We start from the raw sequence: 17898 nt of genomic DNA on the forward strand, positions 1-17898 counted from the left end.
TTTTTGTTAGCTAGACTTCCTGTTTTCTACTCAAATTTATTGTTGTAGGTGATATAGATGGAGCTTTCTAGTATTGATTTTGTAAAAGTAGATGTCTTGATCTATTGTGGTATTTTAGAAGTAATTGTTTACCAAGCAGATGTCACTGTCTCATTTTTTTTTTTTTGGTTCTGGTAGTAACTGATATTCGTACCAAGAAACATTAGGAAATTCATATAAGTAAAGAAAAAGGGGCTTGGAAGTAGAGTGATTGATTGTTTCCTTGATATGTCGGTAAATGGTTGCAAAACTAGTTTTTAGAAATGCTATATTAAGAATAAATAGGTAACTAGTTTTGTTTAATGTTCTGTCAATGACTGCAGGGACTCTCATGGCAATACACCTTTCATGTCAGCCGTCAAGATCAGAGCTTACTCTGTGGCCCTGACCATCTTCGACACCACCGAGAACCTAGCTTCACGCCGCCGGCCCCTTGCACGTACTCAATCTACCAGCCAGGGTGGGGGTGGGGGAGGTAGCCACAAGAGGGAAGAGCAGCCAGCTAGCTTTAACAAGGAGCTGTTTGAATCTATGGTGTTCCCCCTGGTAGTCATCCTGATTCATCACCTCTCTATGTACTGTGTTGTAACGATACCTGTAGCTTCACATGGACTGGGACTGAGCATATCAATCAGGTACAATTACTTAAAATTGATGGAATTCCCTAATAAGCTTCCCAGGAAGCAATAATAAACTAGCATTATCAATCTAGACATTTCTATTTACAAAATGTCTGGTAACATATGAAAAAGTCTGAAAATATTGGTTCATATGTGTTGAAGCTGCTTCTGCCACAACTGTCATCACCTCTGTCATCATTTGCTAAAGAGTGATATTGACAGTAGCAGTTTGAATGTTCCATTATACTTGAAATAGGAATTGAAACTCAAAGAAAATTGAGAAAGTTGTCATGTTTCATTTGCATATGTGCCGTGATTTCTCTCTATAACATTTAGTGTAATACAATGTGCAGGTATCACTGATTCCTTATTGTTATGATGTGCTTCATTCCCCTCAGGACATCTTTGAGTGTAGGACCTGTGGTCTGCTAGGACCACTGTGCTGCTGTACAGAGTGTGCCAGGATCTGCCACAAAGGACATGACTGCAAGTAAGTTATTCATCATAGTATTCTTACAATTTCATACCTTGGGGGCATCACATAACTTTTAAACGAAGATATTTTCATCAAAATCTTTCAGCAATAGTTGCTTCTAAAAGCGCACTTACAACTTTCAATGGTTACATCCAGTCTCACAATCCCATGATAATGAGGTCAACTGGACAGAGACAACTTCAGTATTTCAGATTTCCCATTACAACACACCACTTCAAATTTGTATAAAAAGGTACATATGTGGGAAGTCTGGGCATATACAAAACATAATATTACCATGGTTAGCTTTAAATTAGTAATATACAGAGATTAAATAAACCCTTGCACCTGTTTGACAGATTGAAGCGTACATCCCCAACGGCTTACTGTGACTGCTGGGAGAAATGTGAATGCAAAGCTCTGATTGCAGGACAGATCTTCACTCGTATGGAACTTCTTGATAGGCTTATCAATGAAACCAACTTGGTCACTATACCTAATAGCAGGTAAGCATTCTTTTACTTACCCCACCTCTCATCCCAATCATTCATTCCAAATGTACCTCTCTTGCATTTTCTCCCCCCCCCCTCTTTCTCTCTCTGACCTAACATTTCTGATGTCTTTTGTCTGTATATCAATATATGCGTTTGCCATTATGTCGTTGTGCAGTGTATCTATGAACAAAATGCTGTTTTTTTAGCCCTTTTGCCACACATATTTGTACTTAACCCTTATCCACTAAATGTATGTTCATAAGAAACCGGGAGACATTTGAATTCAAGGTTTATGGAAGGTCCTTGTACATGAGATTAAAACCCAAGGACACAGACTTAGAAGCAACCATAGGATCGTCTATTCTAAAACCACTAGTAGAACAACCAGTCTACTTTACGATCTACTTATATATAATTTGTCTTCTTATTTTTAGAGGAGATCACATCCTGCTGTTCTTAGCTCAGACAGTGGCTCGTCAGACTGTAGAACAGAGACAGTATCGTCAGTCAAGGAGCAGACTCTCTCGTAAGAATGAATCAGGTAGGAGCTTTATAAACCCTTCTCAGATTTTCTTATCACTTTTAAAATGCACTAATTTATATTTTATAAATCTGCTGTAGTAGATTGTAATAAACTTATTTTGAAATGTAAGAAAAAGCATTTGTTGAAAATGAAGCAGCGAGATTATCAATTAACAAGATTTTCCTTTGTTATTGGATCTTGTTTTCTACACCTTATTATGATAAATACTATAACGAAACATTTATGTAATTCAAAGGGTTTTTTTTTTCGCTGGATATCAATTGTTATTATTATAGTCATAACTAGCTTTCAATTTTTTTTCTCTTCATGTTTAATTTGGTTACATTTTGATTTAATTTTGATTACAGTACAATTTGATTTCAGAATTTTTCCATGTCCCTTACAGGAAGAAAATAAAAATGACCATTACATGTATACAGTATTAAACAAATGTATACAGTATTTCTATGAATGTAGAGGTGATGTGGTCTTGTGGATAATTCTCTGGCCTGTGAATCACAAGGTACAGGGTTCAAATCACACTGCGGCCTTAATGTCCTTTGGCAAGACATTAATCTACCTTTGCCACACTCGACCCAGGTATAGTAATTAAGTGGGTACCAGAGTTAAAGCTGGGGTAATAATATCCAAAGTCCTTTGGAAATGTATAGATATGTTTTATCATGTGATATGCGCTTTACCAGAACAGCATATTATTACTATCATTAATTTGTCACCGTTTGTTTTCCTTGCAGACATTGACATGCCTGATCATAACCTCGAGCCACCTCGATTCAGTCGTCATGCCCTTGAGAGTATCTTACAGGAATGGCAAGCCGTCAGTGCTATGATACTCAATGGATGTCAGGACAAGAAGAAGTGAGTCACACCATCTCCCCTTTTATCCGATCCACTTGAATCTTCTTCTTCTTCTTCTTCTTTCTCCTCCTTCTCTTCTACTTTTTCCTCTTCTTCTTCCTCTTCATCTTCTTCTTAATCTTACCATCCTCTTTTCTTTTCTTTCTTTACTGTACACCATCATCGTGTTCTTCTTGACTTATCTCCTTTTTATATAAAAAGAGTTAAGGAGATCATATAAGAAATAAGAATTTTTAAGTTAAATATTATTTTATACAATTTTACTCATTCACATTCAGTTCATTACTTTTGATGTCATTTGATATGAATGTTTTGATACATTGTATTTTACATTTGTAAAACATTGCCCAATTCGGCCATTTAGGCAGCAATGCATTGTTGTTCTTTTATTTTCAATAAAACCATTCTCAATTCAATTCAATAACAATAATAATAATTTATGTGAGATCTTTCATTGTTTTGGACAGATATTTTCTAGCTGTTGTTCGATATTAGTTTCATAGCACTCTAATTCCTTGATAAAGTGCATAAGGATTTGCAAATGTTTTTATTGTATATCAAAGTAAATGGTGTGGTCATGCCTTTTGGGGAATATGTGTTTTCTAGGTGCATCATTACAATGAAGGGTCTGTAGAGAGGTAACAAATCTTTCAGATGTCCTTGATTGCGCCCTCTATCATGAAAACAATAATGAGTCACAATTGATCAAAGCTACTGAAACTGGCAGTTGCTTGACAGTGAGCAGCATTGTACCAGTTATTATTGATAACAAGTTTATGAGACAAGCACAAATAGACATGCATCAAATCATTCTGTAAATGCAAAGATTTTCTAAACATTCATATATTGTGTTGCTTTGGAGGGACTGTGCAGGAGGGACTGGTCATATGCCTATACCAGAGGATCAGGTGTATCTCATGCGTCAGTCTGGTACTGTCAAATTGGACTGGTTTACCCATATGCTGATTGTCAAGTGTACTTCTTCAGTGAGTATTTATCTGCCTATGAGCTAGTGACGGAGCTACAATTGTGTTTACAAATTTCTTTAGTTAGACAAAAAAATGAAACCTGAAAGATCATATTCAGCTACAGAATATATATATATATATCTATATATGAAAGGTTTACCCTTATTTTCAAATTTAAAAAAGTATTATTTGTATGTAATGTTATAAATGATATTTTTGTGAAATACAGGGAATCTTCTCTTTTTTTCGAAATGTCAGAACTAAAGAATATCTTTGTTGTTCCTTTGAGAGTAGAAAGTAAAGATAAAATTTAATGTCATACATTAGCTTTTAAAAAAAAAAAAATCCATTCATTTTACTTCTGCAGTTTTAAAACATTGGCTGCATCAATATTAAACCCTTATCATTTATTATTCTCTCTTCTATCTATCTTTCAGGATCTGGACACCCTTCTGACCACATTGATCCGTCGTCTCCGCCACGCCCAATCCTCTACCAGTAAGGCTGAAGCTGCTGAGGTAGCCCGTAGATTCATCCGATCGGTCGCGAGAGTGTTTGTTGTGCTCAGCATTGAGATGACTCCTGGCAAAAAGCTGTAAGTTTTACATGTCATCTTCAAAATTTACAATGTTTTTTTTCAAAGGGTAAAACCAAAACAATTTTATTTTTTTACCTGTGTGTATATGAAAAGTAAAATTATGTAGACGTCATTGTGGTAAATGAAACTAGATGTTAAAGACCTAATTAATTTTACTGTTTGAACCCTCACTTTCATGTTATCGTTTACATTATTGGTGTTATCCATTTAAATTTTAACGTAAAAAATCTTTTTGATTCTCTTTTTCAGCCCTTTAGGAATTATTGTGATCAGAAGTGCTTCAGTCCTCATGAATATTTGATGTGTAATGTAACTACTATCTTTCTTCTTTCTGTTTAGGTCTGAGCCAGTGCAGCGTTGCAAGCGAGTGTTCCAGGCTTTGATCCACCAGTCCATCACTGAACTCTGTGAGATTGGAGATTCTTTGATTGCACCTGTACGGATGGGGGTAGCTAGACCTTCCTCCCCATTCCCTCTCTTTAACAGCCATGCTGATGCCATTCAGGTTAGTATCATGTCCAAGACCAGAATGATATTGTTGTCAGAGAAAAATGCATATAATTATTTTTCTGAGATGGTAATCATGTATGGAAACAGATTAAGAAGTCGTTTTGACCAATTGTTAAATGAAAATATACAAATTCCAAACACATATGCATGTATGGGACCAGATATTAAAACTAACATTGGATAGAAAAGTTCCAGTATTTAGTATTAGAGAAACTTACAGAGTAATACTTCCTTAATGTTCCTCCCCTAAAAAGCATAGGGGCTTGATTGCGACTTCTGAACATGATGTTTTTGTTATTCTTAAATCATGTGGAGGTAAAACAAATCAGGTAGTGTATTTTTCACCTCATAACCTTCTATTTGATTATTCATCAATATTGTATTTCAGGGAAGTGAAGAGCTGTTCTTTACTGAGCCCCTCCCCATGAGATCAGCCTCTAGCAACCAGCCTAGCTCCAGCCACACTCATCACCACGCCCCCTCTCTAAGGACACACTCACATCGTATCACTCGTAATCGAACCATTGATGAAGATGATCAAGACATGGAGGTCGGAGAAGGAGAAGAGGTAAGGAGCATTGATAAGTGGAAATATGATCTGTCATTAGCATGTCTTGTGTGATCAGCAAAACAGATGTGGAATAGTTTTCACCATTTCTAAGGTCCTCAAGATGGATAATCCATCCATTGTCATGCGACCTTTTTTTGATTTACTGTCTTGCAAAATATGGGTATGTTAAATTTAATGGTAAATATTCTGAGTGGTATTCCATGGTGGAGTGAAGGATTGTGTTGCCTGTGAATGAGGATGATGGGGAATCCCCTTTTATACCTGTATTTTGTTTTGTACATTGTTTGTAGATTGACATGGTTGAAGGAGACATAGTGGTTGTATCTAGTGACGTTCATGTACGTGAGAGGGATTCCAGCAGTGCCCCACCCAGAGATCCTAGAGAGCAACCCAATCAAGATGACCAACCAGAAGATGATGGTAAGCTCGAAACCTTCCAACTCTGAACTCCTTCAAAAATGAACCAAGAACTTTCATATTCAAGCCAAGTAAATGGCATTACTTTAATGCATTTTATATGCCAGCCTACCTCTTTATGGTGACCCCTTTTGGAGAAGAGAGAGTGCACATTGCAAGATCGTTGATATGCCAAGTACCCCATGCAATACTGAATATTGATTTGTGTGTCAGCCACTTTAGATGTTAGGATATTGTTTATCTAACTATTGAATCTAAAAATATTACCTAGTTATTATTGCTACATAAGAAGCCTTTATTTCCCCTTTTCAAAGAATACTTCCACCTGCGTATCATTTATGCACAAGCAGTGATGCCTGTGCATAAATGAATAATGATTACATAACTTTTATAAGAACGTATCCAGTATTTTGTCTCCCATGTATTTCACAGTTTGGTCTGCAATGACCTTTGTCTGCCATGCTCAGACTGCAATTATTTCTTGCACATTCCTGGTTTGATAAGTTTGATTTCTTTTCCTGCAGCTGGTAATGAGAGTGACATGGACCTCGACCTGCTGGCGGAGAGTGACTATGATAGTGAAAGTAACCATAGCAACCAAGACCATGAAAGCAGTGCTCAGGACTCCAGCCGTCGGGGTGGGGTCAATGCTCCTAATGCTGGATCAGATGCTGGTATGTTCCCATAGAGTCATGTTTTTCAGACACTGTGTGGTACTGATTAGGTATTTCAAGAGCAGAATGTTCATGTTGTACCTATTAAACACAGACACAGACACAGACTATACTCAGTAGCTACTCGCTATATTGCAAGTAAATTATTGCAAAGTAACAATGACTTTCCACCTTGCATGGTTTCAAAAAGATATTCAGAAATTTTCAAAGTAAGATTTGGTTTCAGGCAGTTTGTAATGAGATTGGTTTTGGTGCTGATAGGGTAATACTGAATCTGTATTTCCTGTTGGAACTTCTTAGAAAATAGAACACGTCTGGTTCCTTACTTACAAGCATTTATGCTTTCTTAGCAATTGGGTAAAATAACCACCACCACCACCTTTATGTTTTCGAGATCAATTGTAAATCTGTAATTGTGAATTCCGAATGAGATTTACAGCATCAACTCTATTCATTTCATACTAATTATGTACTCAATAAGAAAAGATTATCCCTTAACTTTATCAGAACACCACTCAATTGAAATCTCCCAGATATGAAACAAAGGGATTCTTATGTAAGATTTCCCCTAGAAATTGATTGGATAACAAGGCCATTTCATTAATTGAAAATGCTCAGAATTATTTCTTGTGCTGTTGTGGGCTGATGACTGCTTGAGGCTTATCTCTCTCTCTCTCTCTCTCTCTCTCTCTCTCTCTCTCTCTCTCCTTGTGTTACCTTTCTCAGGTGGTGGACTAGCATCACTCTTCTTCTCAGAAGACGAATCGTCCTCCAATGCGGATGAAGCTGAAGAGGAAGAGGAGGAGGATAGCGACAATGAGTTCAATGAAGTAGAAGAGGAGACGGTCGATCAGGCTTTCAATGAAGACTCACTGGAGAGACCTACCACAGCCAGTGCTAGTGGATCACAAAGCATTGAAGGAAACAGGTGGGATACAATGAAGATGGCAATACCCAATCTGTTCTTCGTCTATTTAAGAAAAAATAATAGTATTTTACTTTTGGCATCAGTGCTTGTCGAGTGTTAAAATCTTGTAGACATAACTCTATTCTAAAAATGCCAAGTTTGTTATGCCATGCACATGTAGCTAGTAAAAATACAAGTTTAATATTTCAGTACATTCATGTGCAATGAAATTTTTTTAAATTTTTTTAATTGAAGACATGAATTCAGGTAAATTTACATAGATAAATTCAGTTACCAGTCCTACTTGTATGATAGTACTAGATTTTTGCAGGAAATGTATTACATGTATTTCTAAATTCTGTAATCAATTTTCATAAATGATATAAGGCTCCAACAATTAATACTGATATAGTTTATCAGATGTTCTAAAAAGTGGCAATGATTTTAGCTATTTGATTGTATTCAAGATGAGTTTTTAAAACTATTTTCCTTTGTATTGTGTTTTATGATGTAGATCGAGCCAGCCTCCACACCCCCTCCAATGGGCCTTCCGTAATCAGCAGCCTCTGTCCTCAAGCAACCCCAGGACTAGCGGCTCAGGTGTGATCAACGAGGTGCTAGGATCTGCCAGTAGTGCTCCTCCTGTCGGTAAGTGACACACACCATCCCTATCATCTAACAATTCTTGCTCTAAAATGTTCATATCAGTTATACGGTCAAATATCCTAGATTTGTGCTGCTGAGAACCATGCATCTCACTTGAAAACTCAGGAAACATTGGTATCCCTAATCATTTTACACGTAAAAAAAATTGCTCATTTGGGTTAGAAATGGGTGGATATGGTATCCGCAAAGTTATTGTATTCTGTTACACTGCCTGTGGAGTAACTTTGTCTAATAACCCAAACCATCTACTAGCTAATAAAGTTTTTGGAGACTGATTCGTATTTGGTTTAATTTTCCTCTAGTACCTACAGGTCTAATCTACATAGACCCCTCCAACCTGAGACGAACGACCATCTCTGCTGCAGCAAACCCCACCCCACCTAGTTCCAGCTCAACTGAGACCGCGCCCACCACCACAGCAAGCCGCCTATCGAGGGCGTTTGGCATCGTACTCCGACAGGTCTCTGATCTGATGGCCTCCCTTCCCAACTACAAGGCTCCAGAACCCCTCACTGAAACACTGGAGATTACAGCTGACAATGCCAAAGAGCTGCAGGTATGGCAAATGAAACCTGATGTACCAAGGAAATCAGTTTATCACATATGCAAAGTACTTGGGGTAACCTGATTATAGCAATTTATTTGGTTTTGATTTCGTTCCCACTTACATTTAGTTCTTTACATGTAAAGTTTGAATTAAACATAAATAGTTTAATTAATGGTATAATTAATTTCTAATCTGATATTAGATATGAAGTTAAGTACATGTTTCATATCTTTATCTCCACAACAGAACTATGTTCAGTGCAGTCTAAAACCCACATGGGACTGGTTGGTATGTGTAATGAATAGCACGGAGGCTCAGCTCCGATACGGCAAGGCATTGATGGGAGCTACTGATCCTTCCCATCCAACCCATCCTATGCGCAGTCAGTATATGCGCTCTTTGAGGGGTGCAGCCCGTGATGCTGCAGCCCGGGAAGAGACGGCCTACCAGCACTCCCTGGAGAGCAGGAGACGAGGAACCCATAGTAACACAGAGGACCACGGCTCTATGATGGACTACCTCCGGTATGTGCTATCACTCATGAGATCTCATAACAGTGAACACCTGGGATCTCTCCCCATGCTCGACATTGCTGCTATGAAGCATGTCGCCTATGTCTTAGACTCCTGCATTTACTTCTTGCGCTGCTTTGAGCGTGAGCCACTTTCTGAACCTACTCAGCCATCCTCAAGCAAACGTTCCTGGTGTTTCTCCCAGGATGTTGATGCAGGAGAAGCCAGTGATTCCAACATGGATGTTGAAGGTGGTGAAGAGGAGCGTATGATAACGTCTGGTCGCAAGCATCCGTTCTTTGTCCGATCTGATTCCACCACCTTCCTAGGTTGCCCACCGCCTGATCCCATTGAGACTCCTCTCTCAGAAGCCCTACCCCTGGCTGATAGACCTCACCTACTGCAGCCAAGTGCCACCAAAGAACAGCTCTTTGGAATGCCTCAGAACCCAGTCCTTCCTTCAGACTCTGATGTAGCTTTAGGTGAGTTCATATCGGATTTTGCTAGTTGTGGCATTTGTTACTTCTTCTACTCAGTCATAATTGTCTGTGAAAAAACCACCAAATCATCATATTTCTTTTAATATCCTTAATTTAAAATTTTCTGTGCCCATCTCTCTCCTTTGCATAGCTAGTAGGCAATGTTATCAATTATAATGACAGTTTCCACCACTGCACTCCACTATACCACACCCCCATTATGCATTTTTTCATGGAAATGTACCAAATTTTTGGGTCACCTTTGTTTCAGTGCACCAGTCTTAAGCGATATTTTGCTCACCATGTTGCTTACTCTCACTGTTTGTCCTTGATTCATAGGTCACAACCAATCTGTGACAGTACACCAGTCTTTCCTGGAGATCTTACCGACCCAGATGAGTGTGTCTCAACGTCAGGTCTTGGGTCAGCCAGGGATGGATGATGACCAAGAAGAGGAAGAGGAAGAGGAGGAAGAAGAAGAGATGGAAGATGGAGCAGATGCTGGACCACCAGCCCCTCAGGCTCAGGAGGAGAGAACAGATACTCAGGAATCCTCCTCAGTAACATCAGGTAAGATATTTATTTGGAAGATACCCATCTTAGATTTTCATAAAGGTGGAAATCATTGTTTTTATTCCTCTTTTAGATTAAATGGTTCTTTGGACTGCAGAGTGTTATAGAATTAGATTTGGCTATTGATGCAAATGTTAAATGACAATTTCTTGACAATTTTTTGATAATTTTACAAATTCTTCATGTTTTTCATTTTTGTGTGAAAAATGTTTGAATGTTCCAACCTCTCTTACAGGTGCAGTTTCAGCAGCCACAGGATCAACACTGCCGGTCAGCCAAAGCTTGGGAGAAAGCAGTGACCCCTATCAGCCATCAGGATCATCATTCCTATCAAGCAGCTTCTCTGGTCCATCATCTGATTACAGTCAGTCAGGTCCAGTATCAGCACCAAAGACCACATTGCAAGATCAGCCTAGGAACTTGAGTGAAGCCATCCCCGGCTCTTCAGCTGCTGGTGGCCCTGGACCTTCACACAGGGAAGGTGAGGGCGGTGATCCAGGGCCAAGTGCTCTGGACGTTATCGGTAGCAGCGGTAGTCAGGCATCCTCAGCAGGACCTTCTGGTGCTGCCACTGCAGGAGGTGCTTCTGCAACCGTTGTAAGTGTGATTCGCACTACTGGATCAGTGGATAAATCTGCAGGGGACCCTCAAGCCCATAGCTCAGGAAGTAGGGAACCTTTGGTCAATCAGCCAGGTCCAGTGAGGGTTTCAGAGATACCCCTTCCACCGGACCCTATTAGGGACAACAGTGAAGATCTATCTGGTCCTAGCAGGAATGTTAATCTGGGTGCCCTCTTCCATGTAGGAGGAGAACAGGCTGTACAAGCTAGCCCAATGAACCTCTCTGAATCTGCCAATAGTGGACCAGCTGTAGAACCTTCACCCTTAGAATTGTCCAATCATGAGACAGGAGAACGTAGTCGTCCAACATCGGCTACGAGAGACCTTGATGGAGCTGATCCTGAAGAAGGTGGAAGGAGGAAAGCTCCCGGAAGAGGTGGTCCAACAACCATCACTGTTGATCGAGCTGATATACAACCTGTTAGTGACCTTGATCAAGTCATCAGACTCACAAGGTAAATATTAAGGTCTACATTAAATGCGATATGATTGTTAACACTGTTATATTACTTATTTGTTAGTGTAAGTTCATGCTTGCAAACAGTTAAAGACCTTCTGCTCAATGTCCAAATTCAAGGAATTTTGTATCTTAGGATGGGTGCTTACCTATAGTCACTACAGAAATGCTAGATCTTGAACTTGGGTAACTTGGTAACCCATTCAAAACCATCTCTTTGTTCTGTGATTCTTACCGTCATTTCCTTTAGATTTTGTTTAAACCAATGATAATTTGCAGATTTTCTTTGACAGGTAATTTCAATACGTTTATACAAGTCCTTCCTCCATTGATTTCGTGGCTTTATTCTTGTATTTGTTCAGGCCCCTGTCTCCACTATTATCAGCTGACATGTTACTTGGTAGATGGCGTCTATGTCTAGAGCTCTTTGGCCATGTCTTCTTGGAGGATGTCGGAGCAGAGCCTGGATCAGTTCTGAGTGAGCTAGGAGGATTTGAAGTCAAGGAGTCTCGCTTCAGAAGAGAGATGGAGAAACTCAGGAACAACCACACTTCTAAGGATCTCACTCTAGAGGTAGGTCCATCAAAATGCTTCATATATTTCAAATTAAAAATAAACAGGTGACAAGTACTAGATGCAAGAAGAGTGAAATCTTATTAAAGGCAATGTTTAACAAAGCAAACTCTGAGATACATGGCCCTAGGTGTTACCAGCCTCTGTGATACGGTGTAATATTGAAGCTCTAAAAAAAGTTGCGCTTCAAAATGATCATGAAGTGCCTCAAAAAAGTAAAAATCTTTGAGTGACCGGTTTTACCGTACTCATTTTCCCCAATAGACTGTAGTGTAATAAAAATTTTGGGAAAACGGTTTTTGAAATTTTGAATTCCAATCATAAATATCTTGATAATCAGACAAGTGATCAGCTTGTAAAAGTCATGGGATTCCTGACTGACCCTAAATTTTGATTGCAGCATGAGCTAATTCCAGGATTTTTTTAGAATCTGAGACAAAGATACCCAATCCCCTTAGATCTAATTTTAATGTTTTTATCCCACAATTAATTCCATTCCTCACCTCCCATGTAACATGACTGTAAACCACTCATGATGATTATCACTCTTTAGGTGGAGCGCTCTCGTGACCTCCTGATACAGCAGACCATGCGCCAGCTGAACACTCATTTCAATCGTCGAAGCAGCAGCAACTTGGCTGGTCTGCCCCTCGCAGTGCATCGGGTGAAGGTGACCTTCAAGGATGAACCAGGAGAAGGCAGTGGAGTGGCAAGGAGCTTCTATACAGCCATTGCTGAAGCTCTCATGTCTCCTGAAAGACTACCTAATCTAGATGATTGCCAGGGCTCTAACAAGGGACCACAATACAGTAAGTTGTTCAGTATTTTCAGTAAAAAGATTCTGTTATCTGATGATGAGGTTCTAAAATATTTTGTGAAAACTAAATGACAGCAACCAGTGAAATTTTGCGATTGCATGTTATTGGTGCAACATTATTTTTATGCCTCCGCCACCGAAGGTGGTGCCGGAGGCATCATGTTTTCGGGTTGTCCGTCCGTACGTCCGTACGTCCGTACGTCCGTCCGTACGTCCGTCCGTACGTCCGTCTGTACGTCCGTACGTCCGTCCCGTTTGACCGTTATCACAATATCTCAAGAACCATTTAAGATTTAAACTTAAGACTCGGGAATAGTATTTATCACCATAGGAAGACTATCTGATTAGATTTTGGAGTACGTAGGTCAAAGGTCACAGGTCACAGAGGTCAACTTATGAAATTCCTTGTATTGAGTTTGTTAGCGCGATATCTCAAGAACCATTTGAGATTTAAACTTCAAACTTAAGGATAGTATGTATCACCATAGGAAGACGATCTGATTAGATTTTGGAGCACGTATGTCAAAGGTCAAGGGTCACAAAGGTCAACTTATGAAATTCCATACATTGAGATTGTTATCATGATATCTCAAGAACCACTGGAGATTTAAACTTCAAACTTAGTGATAGTGTGTATCACTATAGGAAAACAATCTGATTACATTTTGGAGCACGTAGGTCAAAGGTCAAGGGTCATAGAGGTCAACTTATGAAATTCCATACATTGAGATTGTTATCATGATATCTCAAGAACCACTGGAGATGTAAAAACTTCAAACTTAAGGATAGTATGTATCACCATAGGAAGACGATCTGATTAGATTTTGGAGCACGTAGGTCAAAGGTCAAGGGTCACAGAGGTCAACTTACGAAATTCCATACATTGAGATTGTTATCATAATATCTCAAGAACCACTGGAGATTTAAACTTCAAACTTAATGATAGTGTGTATCACCATAGGAAGACAATCTGATTAGATTTCGGAGCACGTAGGTCAAAGGTCAAGGGTCACAGAGGTCAACTTATGAAATTCCATACATTGAGATCGTTATCGCGATATCTCAAGAACCACTGGAGAATTTTCACTTCAAACTTAATGATAGTATGTATCACCATATCATAATATCTCAAGAACCACTGGAGATTTAAACTTCAAACTTAATGATAGTGTGTATCACCATAGGAAGACAATCTGATTAGATTTTGGAGCACGTAGGTCAAAGGTCAAGGGTCACAGAGGTCAACTTATGAAATTCCATACATTGAGATTGTTATCATGATATCTCAAGAACCACTGGAGATTTAAACTCCAAACGTGTTTAAATTGCTCTATGGCGGAGGCATCATTTTCGACTGCGCGCAGTCAAAATTCCATCTAGTTTATTTATATCTTTACTTTGCAGAGTTATATACAAAGAGAGGGTTTCAGGTAAATTACAATCTTGAAGTTACACTGGCTCCAAAATTTGAACAGTTGTTTTGGCATGATCTCCTTTAATCTTGCATTATTGCCACACTGCAAACTTAATCTTTTTTGGTACTTTCATGATAGGAGTGTACATAATGATTTGAAAGTTGATATATTATTGTCGAGTATTAAGGCCTCTCTGCACTAGTTTGGCCAGGAGGGAATAGACCTCCCTGCAAGGTCATTGGCAGGTGGTTGTCTCATCAAATCAACTCTCAACTAACATGGTCACCGATTAGGCATTGTTTGCTATATAGAAGGCACAAGTAGCTATAAGTAGTGCAGTGGTGCTTTAACAGAAGTATATCTTTAGTTCTAGAGAGTACTTCTTTTATACACCATGTAAACATTAACAAACCTAGGTTGTATTATCAAGGAGAGATTGAAACTCTAGTAATATTTTTCAATCCGTGATTTTGACAGGTCTTATCCAGAGGCTACGAAGCCGGGAGAGGGAGAGAGAACGTCAACGTCGCTCTGAGCTACGGACAGGCAGTGGACGTATGGCCCAGAGTTTGGATCGTGATAGGAACACTCTGTCCTACGATGCAAGGCCGTTCTATCCTCGTGACAGCGCTAACTCTGATGACCGCAGTGCAGATTATGAACCGCTTCCTCCATCCAAGCAGGCTCTTGGTGAAAGACTCTTCCCCAGAGTCTATGCTCTACAGCCAGTGAGTATCTTCTCTACCATATTGTATTAAATCTAGAATTTGAGTGTATTCAATAAGATGTTGATCATGTGGTGAATGTGGATCCTGTTATATCATAGGATCGTGGGAACCAGCAAAGTTAAGACAAAATAAAAAGTGACAATGTGGATATTGATATGTGGAGATTTTGTTCCTTTGCTTCATATGCTCCAGTCATGGTATCCTCATTTGTCTATGCTTTTTCCCAATTTTATTACTTGTAAAATCACCATCATATCATTTGTAGTTTCTAACATTCATTGTAAGTTTTGTTAGATTCTGTCTAAATTCTGTTTAGATTCGAGAACCCATAACCGTGAAACATAGCATATATACCTGTGAGCTTGATTCAACCAGGCCTGATACCACCTGTCTTTTACTCCTTGCAGTCTCTTGCTAGTATGATCACTGGGATGTTGTTAGAGCTACCACCGGCCAGATTGCTACTGCTTCTCGCCAGTGAGGAGTCTCTCAGAGAGCGAGTGGAGGAGGCTGTTGATATCATCCTCTCTCGTGGAAGGTAAGAACTTTCCTCACTGTAGTCAAGTCAAAATAGTATTGCTTTAATGATCCTTTGTTTATATTAAACCAAAAAGTCATGTAGTCTGTATGAGAAGTGTTGATCTTCACCTTTCCTATGCTGTAGTTGGAAAATCGTACTCAGGAATTCAAACATTCACTTTTAAATTTGAGTTTATACAAATAAATGTTTCCATCTAAACAGGGGCAGGTGCATGCATTGTAAAGATTATTCTCTCAGAAAATTTGTCATTCCAAATTATAATGGGATAAATAGGAAAAACAATTTTCAAGTCATTTATGGTAGCTGATTGTAAACTCATTTGCACAGAAGGGGCTAAGTATGGTAAACATTTGTCCACCGGTAGTGCTATAAGATGAGCATAATCAAGAAACTATTCCTGGAGAAATATTAAGATTTGATGGAGCTCGCTATTTTTCATCCCACTTTAATCTCCCAGCATCCATTCCTTTTCCGTCCTCCTCCACAGCCGTGATGATCCTACAGACAGCAGCCGTCTAGACCTGGATATCTTCGGTCTGGGAGAGAGAGAGAAGAGCAAGAATGAGGGCAGTGGATCAACATCATCTGCCATGGCAATAGAGACGGAGGATTGTGATGATGCTGATCGGGATGGTGAGGCCTTGTTCTTTCAGCCGGGCAAGAGAGGCTTCTACACTCCTAGACCGGGCAAGAACTCTGGAGAGAGGCTCAATGTCTTCAGGAATGTGGGCAGGTCAGTTTTGTCATCATGTTAGCAATAAATCACATTTTGGTCTCTGTAAGTTATTTTTTAAAACTCTAAATCTATGATACAAAGTAGTTACTTCTGTCAAATAATTATCAGTCATAGACACCAGTGACCTACCTGTAACCTTCGCTACTCCTAGTATCTATATGTAGACCAGTGTATCTTCTTGATACCATTTTGCAATAAATGAAGGAAACCTCTTGGTCCAGAAAGTAGTCCTGCAATGTCTATGTGAATTGGTACTAATAAGTCTTGATATCTACATGTATTGTGCATAACTTCTACTATCTGACTCTATAATGATCGTAATCTAGTGCTTACTACTGTAGTGGTCATGATCATACTATTTAAACTGTTGAACCATGCAGAAGTAAATAAATATATAGAAGCAACAGATGTACAGTGTGTCATCTCTTTGTGTTCTTTCTTATCTAACAGGATTTTAGGATTCTGCTTGCTTCAGAATGAGTTGTGTCCTTTGACCCTCAACCGACATGTCATCAAGTTTCTACTTGGAAGAAAGGTCAGTGTAAAGGTCACAAGATGACCATGTGTATTTCCTTGTTGTGTTATCACAGTATATCTATACAGTAGGTTTATTTATTGAAATTGATGGAAACTTTGTATTCAAATTTATGGGAATTTGGAGAACAAAAAAATGTATGTTACCATTCTAATAAATGCTATACATTATATAAGCAGTTTTGTTCAGTTTGTTGTTTGATTTAATGATGAAAAACTTCTCAAAAGGGGACCTGGAAAAAGTGTATTGTAAGTGATAAATTCAGAACTGTTCAAATGTGATATTAATGAAAGTCATAGATTCATGTCATTTCATTTCATTTTGTTTAATTGATTTTCTTTGATGACTCTTCTTCAGATTGGTTGGCATGATCTAGCTTTCTTTGACTCTACCCTGTACGAGGGTCTACGTCAGCTGCTCCTGGATGCTGAGAGGGGTCACGATGCAAGCATCGCTGCCATGGAGCTCACATTCTCTATCCAGCTTAGTAAGGAGGAGGGAGGTCAGACGGTAGATCTGATACCGGGAGGGAGCAGGGTCAGCGTCAGCACAGACAATATCTTTGAGTATGTCAGGAATTATGCAGAGTACAAGATGGTGACAGTGGCACACAAGTGTCTAACGGTAAGTTTTACATTGTAGCTCCTATGATACAAAGGTATCCATCAAACTGATATTGAGAATGAGAGGTAGTCTGCAGAGTATAAGATGGTGATAATCACTCCGTGTAGACAAGAATAGTGCTCCATGTTTGTTTGAATATTCTTGATCAGTGAGAGGTTTACCCCTCCTCAGTGTCCTATTCCGATTTTATTCCATTCCTGTGGAATTGAATTTAAGTTAATGGCATTGGCATTGGATAAAGCTGTGGTAGAAATTTAACCTTAAAATGTGAGTTCTGCGAGACCCCCCCCCCCCTATTCTAAACGTGGAACCAAGTAAAAATAATGTATGCCATGTAGCACACAGTTTGCTGCCACATAAATATCTTCTTTTTGAAATGAAAACCAGTCAAAGTATTGT

The 17898-nt window shown here is 39.1% G+C and overlaps 1 protein-coding gene across 1 annotated transcript in view; it reads left to right on the top strand.

Moving 5' to 3' along the window:
- LOC589748 (E3 ubiquitin-protein ligase UBR5) overlaps positions 1-17898 on the top strand; it is a 38964-nt gene that overhangs the window by 15677 nt on the left and 5389 nt on the right. Inside the window, 25 exon segments of the mRNA XM_030974357.1 lie at positions 363-499; positions 538-674; positions 1058-1149; positions 1494-1640; positions 2063-2169; positions 2907-3030; positions 3893-4016; positions 4436-4593; positions 4936-5101; positions 5495-5674; positions 5968-6097; positions 6619-6768; positions 7495-7696; positions 8190-8323; positions 8644-8897; positions 9135-9882; positions 10219-10449; positions 10688-11528; positions 11893-12103; positions 12657-12912; positions 14813-15063; positions 15471-15601; positions 16062-16337; positions 16791-16875; positions 17233-17499. Of these exon segments, the coding sequence (XP_030830217.1) occupies positions 363-499; positions 538-674; positions 1058-1149; positions 1494-1640; positions 2063-2169; positions 2907-3030; positions 3893-4016; positions 4436-4593; positions 4936-5101; positions 5495-5674; positions 5968-6097; positions 6619-6768; positions 7495-7696; positions 8190-8323; positions 8644-8897; positions 9135-9882; positions 10219-10449; positions 10688-11528; positions 11893-12103; positions 12657-12912; positions 14813-15063; positions 15471-15601; positions 16062-16337; positions 16791-16875; positions 17233-17499 (5539 nt within the window).

The sequence above is a fragment of the Strongylocentrotus purpuratus genome, unplaced genomic scaffold (assembly GCF_000002235.5).
Source record: "Strongylocentrotus purpuratus isolate Spur 01 unplaced genomic scaffold, Spur_5.0 spur5_scaffold_7, whole genome shotgun sequence".
Lineage (NCBI taxonomy): Eukaryota > Metazoa > Echinodermata > Echinoidea > Camarodonta > Strongylocentrotidae > Strongylocentrotus > Strongylocentrotus purpuratus.